This window comes from Aegilops tauschii, chromosome 7 (genome assembly GCF_002575655.3).
Source record: "Aegilops tauschii subsp. strangulata cultivar AL8/78 chromosome 7, Aet v6.0, whole genome shotgun sequence".
In the NCBI taxonomy this organism is placed as follows: domain Eukaryota; kingdom Viridiplantae; phylum Streptophyta; class Magnoliopsida; order Poales; family Poaceae; genus Aegilops; species Aegilops tauschii.
Window position 1 is genome coordinate 296,608,180 of NC_053041.3, and position 8,065 is coordinate 296,616,244.

The 8,065-nt window shown below is 47.1% G+C and overlaps 1 protein-coding gene across 1 annotated transcript; it reads right to left on the minus strand.

Moving 5' to 3' along the window:
* Positions 1-329: 329 nt before the first annotated feature.
* LOC141027103 (uncharacterized) lies at positions 330-1,453 on the minus strand. The gene is made up of 3 exons (XM_073504035.1): positions 1,349-1,453; positions 552-1,274; positions 330-443 (listed from the first exon to the last, which is right to left on the minus strand). Exons 1-3 carry the CDS (start codon positions 1,451-1,453, stop codon positions 330-332), a joined length of 942 nt encoding a protein of 313 aa, XP_073360136.1.
* Positions 1,454-8,065: the final 6,612 nt, after the last annotated feature.

Here is an 8,065-nt window from a genome sequence, read left to right on the forward strand (position 1 = left end):
GAAATGAAGCGTCCCAGGGAGGTCACACATCCCGCCAGCATCTGCATTTCCTTGAGGGTCTGAGGAGGGTGCATCCTTTCAATGGCCTTGACTTTCTCAGGGTTGGCTTCTATCCCTCGGTGCGAGACAAGAAAGCCGAGCAACTTGCCGGATGGAACCCCGAAAACACACTTCTTAGGGTTAAGCCTCAGATTCACTCTGCGCAGGTTGGTGAACGTTTCCTCCAGGTCCTCGGCCAGGGTTCTTGCCACACGTGATTTGACCATGATGTCGTCGACGTACGCCTCTGCATTTCTCCCCATTTGTGGCCCCAACATGATGTGCATTAGTCACCGAAAGGTGGCACCAGCGCTCCTCAGCCGGAAGGGCATGCATGTGTAGCAGTACACGCCACACGGGGAGATGAAGGCCGTCTTCTCGACATCCCCCGCCGCCATCTTGATCTGGTGATAGCCCGAGAATGCATCCAGAAAGCACAACAGATCACACTCCACGGTAGAGTCCATGATCTGGTCGATGCGCGGGAGCGGGAAAGGATCCTAAGGACATGCCTTGTTGAAGCTCGTGAAGTCGACGCACATGCACTCCTGTCCGCTCTTCTTTGGAAGGACCACTGGGTTGGCGAGCCACTCCGGATGCCGCACCTCTCGTATGGCCCCTGCTTCATGTAGCTTGTGCACTTCTTGGACAATGAATGCCTGCTTCTCTTGCGCCTGGCGTCGCGCCTTCTGCTTCACCGGACGAGCATTGGGGCACACTGCCAGGGGGTGCTCGATTACCTCCCTCGGGACGCTGACTAGATCGGACGCCTTCCACGTGAACACGTCCTTGTTCGCCCGGAGGAAGCTGACGAGTGCCTGCTCCTGTTCCGGTGGCAGGCCGGCGCCGATGGTGAAGGCGGGGCCCGAGTTGGCATCGTCGGCGGGCACCTTCTTCGTCTCATCGTGGTCCTTGGAGAATAGATGCTTCTTCCTCGCGGGCGCAGCCTCCGGAGCCCCGGGGGTGCCTTCGGTGTCCAAGCGTGAGGTTGCCGCGGCCCTGTAGGCAAGCTTGAGGGCTCGAGCCACATCCTTCCTATCCCGGGTCATGGTGATGATGCCGCCGTTGCCTGGCATTTTGATGACGTTGTAGCCCGGATGGGTCACCGCCATGAACTTGGCGAGAACAAGGTATCCCAAGATGGCGTTGTAAGAGAGGTCGATGCGGGCCACGTCGAAGTCGATCAACTCAGTGCGGTAGTTGGTGCGGGTACCGAAGGTGACCGAGAGGCGCACCTACCCCAGGGGGTGGCGGAGCCCTTGGTCACCCCAGAGAACGGCCTAGTGGGCAGGAGCTGGTCATAATGCACTTGAAGCATCTCAAAGGTCTCCACATACAGGACGTTGAGGTCGGCGCCGCCGTCGATGAGGGTCTTGGTAATTGCGACATTGCTGATGGTGAGCGTGCACAACATGGAGAGCAGACCAGCAGTGGCCGCAGATTCGGGGTGATCCCTGGAGTCGAAGGTGATGACGACCTCGTGTCGCGCACGGCTCCATGGGGCCTCAGGCCGAGGCGGGCGGCGTTCGCCTGGCGAAAGAGCTGTTTTGGTGTGGCGACCAGATGTAGGCGCTTGTGACCCACGTGGATGCACGCGACCGCGTCAGGCCCCAGAGCCGCGAAGCGCACGACAAAATGACTACGGACCTCTCCCAAGTGGACATTGAGGCCTCCGGGAGGCCGCGAAGCCAAGAACGTGGAACTTCCGTGAGGGCCAGAGGGAGCCAGTTTGCCATGGCTTTGTCGTCTCCACCCGCCGCCAGGATGCCCTGGGCATACAGCCGGATGAACTCCTCAGGGTCGGCCGTGCCATCATAGCAGGGGGGGGGCAACACCGGCCTAAACCTTACCGGCCACCGCACTCAGCGCAGGTCAGGGGTGAAGGCCAGGGAACCCGCGACGTTCCCAGGAATGGCGGGTCGAGCTGCGGGGTGGACGACGTCGTCCATGGGGGTGATGAGGCGGGATGGAACAAAGCGGATGGAAGAACTTCGACACGCCCTACCTGGCACGCCAAATGTAGGAATCAGGGCTCCGCGGACCCAAACAAGGTTCGAACTTTGGGGCATGTGCGAAGGATCCTGCCTAGCTACAGCTCGCTGCTCACCGCCTCATGGCCTAGCCTCGCCCGGTTCGAGCGAGCATGAAGGAGAAGTGGACACGGTGATTTACCCAGGTTCGGGCCACCTTGCGGTGTAAAACCCTACTCCTGCTTTGTAGTCGATTGCCTTGCGAGGAGGATGAGTCTGAACTAGTACAAGTGAGAGCTGCCTCGGGAGAGCTCAATGGACGAAGGGTTGGATCCCTCTCTACGGTGGAGACTAGTCTATATTTTCAATGGCCTTGGTCTCCTTCCCTCATAGCTTAGGCGGGAAGGGATAACACAGCGGCCAATTTTAAAGGGGACAAGAGTGCACCCTATCCTGACTAAAGGTGGTCTTCGCCTACAAAGCTTCTGGTCGTGACACGGCGGTGGGCTTGGTGATGACCTCCATCCTGTCGAGCCCGTGGTCTTGATCTTGTTGCACTAGAATGGAAACCTTTGGGGGATTCCTTGGGAACCCGCGTACGTCCTTGCCTCCTTAGCACCAAAGAGGAAATTGTCCTGGACTGCGCCCACTGGCGCCCTGCTGGCCTTGGTCGTCATGGCTCACGTCATCGCGTGCCTCGCGAGGTGGGGCGCCTTCCTAGAGGTGTCCGCTCCTCTGGAGGCGGCCTCGGGGGCTGCTCCTTGGGGGCCTTATCGTTGTTCGCCTCGCTAGGTGGGGGCCCTTGCGAGGGTCTTGCTCGTGAAGCCTTGGAGTTGGACCGCAATGGGCCATCGATGGAGCCACGCGCTGGGCCGCAGGCAGGCGGGCCTGGGTACCCCTGGTCCCAGAACACCGACAAATGGTTTGTTGGATGGAGGTGGAGCTTATTGGTGACTAGGAATATGTCAAGGTTGCCACTCGCCTCCACGTCAGTGTGTATGTGTCTTTTTTGTTTCATCAGTTGCAGAATTCAAAGAGACATATGATGTCTTTTCATCATGGCATTGACATGTTGAACCGAAGGTGTTGCAAACTCTAAATAGATGCGAGATATGAGAACTAAGAGAAAAATACTAGCACATGTTGCAACACAATTAGAAACCGTAAAAATGACATTTTACTGCACGCATTTGTAAAGTTGAATGGACCATTGAGAATGTTCTTTTTAGTTATTTCTTATTTTGTGGCAATAATATGTGTTAGTTTAACCCACTCTATTATACTATAAATATGAAATTTTGTGTCTTTGTTGCAATGAAGACGAAGGTGAGGTGGGTGTCATCCTGTTTTAGAGGGGATGACTCCAACGAGAAATGTCCGGCTACAGTGGAAAACCCAGCGGGAAGGGGAGGGTCCGACAGGAAAAGAAGAAGGGTGCATCGTAGGGTGGAGTTTTTGTATTAGGCCTGCGTGTTGGAGATAACATGGCGGATAGTCCGGGTAATGACCTTTCCCTCCCACACATAGTCTGGATTTGGGGACACTGGACTGTCCAGACGGTCGGCGCCAGCTTGATGTCTCAACACACCCAAACATATGAGAGGAAAATGAATTACGACTTTGATTCATTTATGTATGCATTATAACCTGTAGAAACGCACAGATTTTTTAAAGAAAAATCCATTTTATTAATTAGAAATAACAGTTACATCGTCAATAAGAAAAGATACAATATCATCCATAGACTCCTCGAACCAATCCCTTGTCATAAAAAATTCGCTAGTTATTACGATGTTCAAATCTAGAAAGAGGAAAATCATAAGCCATAAAATAACAATCATCAAACACTGTTGCCGCCTCTCCCATGGATTGTCCTCCACTCTTCATTATGTCTATCACCTTCAAATTGTCAGAGTTAACAACAAGACGATTGCACCCCGCCTTTTGTGTAAGTAATAAGCCATACCTTAAAACCAACGCCTCGGGTGTCAATACATCGGCATACCAATCAATCATCCAATTCCCGTCAACAATGAACCTTTCTCTGTCATCTCTAAGGACAACCCTAGCTATGCCCCTAAGCATATCATGATCAAAAGAAGTATCAACATTCAGCATAACAAAAACCCATAGAAGGTCTACTCCACCCCCCGTTTTATTAGTTCCTTAGGGGAGTAAGCGTTAACATAGTTTATCGTTATAGCACGAGCCCCCATCGAAGTTTGGTATGCATCTTGAACCTTTCTTCCATGGACCAGTTTACGTCTATCCACCATAAATACCAAGCTGTTATAGCGATCAATTCATGTGCATTCTGGAGAGATAATTCTTGATCTGGCATAAGAAGCAAGAATTCGAGTACCGCCTCTCCCCCATGATCAACAACACAAGCTTTGTTAATCACCTCATACAACTCCAACTTATTCCAAACCTCTTTCGCCTTTTGACACAAAAACACCATGTGTTTTATATCTCATGGTTCCTTCGAGCATGATGGGCAGATGGGCGTAACTTTCATGGGTCTATTAGCAAGCGTAACACGACATGGGAGGGTTCCATGCAAAGTACGCCAATGAAAGTTTTTACCTTTGCTAGACAAGATAATTTCCAAATTTTACCCCAGATAGGATTGACATTGGTTCTACCCATACCATTTGTATATTTCAGCTTCCTCCCATGTTGTTGGCTCCATTCTTCCAAGTAAACTGATCGAATAGTGAACAAACCCTTTTTTGTATAACTCTAAGCAATAAAATCCAACATATTATGCATCGGTAGTGGAATTGCGAGTACCCTTTCGGCATCAATTGGTGATAGAGGCGGGGGTGTCCTGATCTTTCCATGAGATGATAACTATTGATTTGGTGGAGACGACTTTGACGATCCGACTACAAACGTGCATGATGTTGCATCCTAGCAATCGCTAAACCAACTCCGAGAGGTTATTGACCACACCAGAGCACGATCAACCTGACCACGAATTTCTATCCCTGCAAGCAATTGAAGAACAAGCAAGAATATGATAAAGCAATCTGAATATTGCGAATATATATGAAGTATTGGTAAACATGGGGATTCGGAAGCGGTCTTGGTCTGGTCGTTGGACACAAATGAAGTACGCGAAGTTGCAATGGATAACTTTTAACTAAACAAATCCCAAGTAGTAGGTATATAACCAGGGTTTAACCGACAATATTCACTCCACCAAACTGAAGCATAACCAGTGAATGAACCAACCGCGACCTTAACTTTTTTACAATCAGCAAAATTATGGTAAGCAAATATATTATTTATGTCGAACTCCCATGCAATATATAAAGTAGGTCTAAAACGGCCATTAAATGGTGGCATAGAAACATTAACCTGATCATGTGTGTTTGGATCTTTGTCTACCTCCCGTGACGGTTGTAGTATTGCTTAGGTGGTGGCACGTCTCCCACGATCGATGAAGCCCAAGAAATAACAACTCTAGAACTTGTCATAATTAGTAGAAAACAAGAAACAAAATCCAAAAATAGTGTTCCTATGAACTACTAGGATGTGGTGGTAAAACGCTCACGGTATAGCAAATATCAATGTCTTACAAGTTCTTACCATGCAGCAGGTAGCGACAGGCAACCAAAGGTGTCAAATAACTCCGAAGATTAAGTAAAGCGATTGCCAGGGGAACATACATATACACGGTGTATAAATATGTGGAGCTTGGAAGGCTTGAATATATGGTAGCAAAAGATTAACAATAATCAATTCAGAGAAGCAATGTTGAATAAACGCTCAACGACGGTACTGTGCTGGTCCTAGGTTAGACCGGACTAGAAATGCGATCCTGGAACACTAATGAAGTCATGGCGTAGCACAACTCACATCAATAAAAGATATGAAGTAGCTCTGGACAATAAGAATAAGTGAAGATCACAATGACAGTAAAGACAATGATGAGAAACAACTGCCAAGCAGGATATACCAACAACTTTCTCTCCAACTTTCCTCTAGAAAAGTTTGTGCCAATTTTATGATAATTTTTCTTAAGAGTGGCACTGACTCAAGCTTTCAAACGTAAAAAGAATCACTCAATTCCGACTTGATATGAGGAGTCAAAAAATTCTAAAACTGGCCTAAAAAACTGAAACAAGTTGTGTTCGCGAACTTCGTAGGGCAAAACGACCTATTAAGAAGCTGATTTTGAGGTGTCAAATATTGAACTAGTTTATGCAACTATTCAGATGCGGCTTGTTGCTAGCTTTAATTTGAGTACTTGCAGAGCCAAAGCGGACTTCTTATGAGGAAGATATGTCTGTTTTACTGAACAGTGCACAAAATAGATTTCAATCCGAATTCGGGTACGAGATTGAATCTAGGTAGATCCGATTTTTTTCTTCTCTTTTTTTGTCACACTTTTTTCTTTTTCTTTCTCTCCTTTTTTTCTCTGACTTTTTTTAACTTTTTTTCTCTGTCTTTTTTCCTCTCTCCCTCTTCCCAAAACAAACTAGATGAGATGTAGGTTGGATGAAGCTAATATGTGAACGACCTCAAACTATGATTATGACAATGAACAGTGGGTAGCACGTGGAGAAAATTGATGGATGGGTGGTGGACAACGAAAGGGATAACGATGCAGCGGCGGCATGACTAATTTGAACAGAACTCGAAACTCTAAATAAACTAGACACTAAGACCAGCAACTCGACACGACGATGTAACCGATAATTCAACTATGCAAGCAATGATTTTTTTTTGCAAAGACTCAGCCGGCTTGGACAAATGATGAACATATCTAACTTTTTTATGGCTTTTTCTTGGACAATAGGTAAGAAAATAAATCCAATCTATGGATAACTGGAAATTCTCATCGAGCAACCTGAAAACTGATACCATTTGATAGAGGCAAAGGTGTCCCGCCTTTCGATAAGAAGGTGATTATCGTTTTCTGTGGGAGTAGACTTTGATGATCCGACGACAAACGTGCACGACGTTGCACCTTAGAAATCGCTAAACCAACTCCGAGAGGTTATTGACCACGCCAGAGCACGATCAACCTGACCATGAATGTCTATTCCTGCAAGCAATCGAAGAACAAGCAAGAATTTGATAAAGCAATCTGAATATTGCGAATATATATGAAGTATTGATATAGGTGGGGATCGGAAAGCGCTCTTGGTCTGGTTGTTGGACACAAACGAAGTACACGAAGTTGCAATGGCTAACTTTTAACTAAACAAATCCCAAGGAAAAAGCTACTAGATTGATCTACTTATATAGGAGCAAGGAATAGCGACCAAGGAGGCGGGAGGACGTCACAAGGCAGCCTAAAACTAACCCTAGGTCGTACAAGGCCCATGGGCCCAAATGGAGGTGATGCAACACCTTTGGACTTGTAGTTTGACTCGGATTCTACTGCAGTGTCAGATTGTTTCGTCAATATCTCGACGCTCCAGATGAATTTGAAGGTGAATCCAATTGGGTTGGAAAGAGTATGAAATCTACTTCCAACAAAAAAAGAATCACTCAATTCGGAGTCCGGATGAAAGAGATCTTGGCGTTTTGAGTCAGGTATGTCTGTGCAGTACGAATCCGAGTCCAGAACGTGAGAGACTTGGACTCAATCTTCTCTTGGCCAAAAAGTGATGTGAGAGGACTTTTTGAACAACACCTAAACTTCTCCTTTTCCCTTATCTTCATATGTGGATTGTATAAATGTCCCATACACCTGTAATTAGACATGACACAAAAGTCTGTGAAGTATTTTTGTCCTGGATAACATAAATAAATTATTGCATAGTTTGCATTAGAACTCACCTCACAAATATGCATGTATGCAATATTTTTGGTCGTATCCAAGGTAATCATGTCCTCATCAATTGGCCATAATGTTTGTCTCACGAAATCTTCATCCAAAAAGTTCGTGACTGCATCAATAAGATCAGATACCTTTGACAGAAGGTGCCCTCTCCTAGGAGTAATAATTTTCCTGTTCGCACAATCCAGAATCAATGCATCTGTCCAAATATCAATATTCTGTCCATTTTGAACTCTCCAGATATAATCATTTTTAGAGA

Excerpts from the sequence above, each read along its gene's own strand:
- LOC141027103 (XM_073504035.1), bottom strand. The coding sequence starts at position 1,453 with ATGTTGTGCACGCTCACCATCAGCAATGTCGCAATTACCAAGACCCTC. Across the intron at positions 1,275-1,348 it reads AGACCTTTGAGATGCTTCAA|GTGCGCCTCTCGGTCACCTT; the intron begins GTGCATTATGAC and ends CCCCTGGGGTAG. Across the intron at positions 444-551 it reads ACTTCACGAGCTTCAACAAG|ATCAAGATGGCGGCGGGGGA; the intron begins GCATGTCCTTAG and ends GGCTATCACCAG.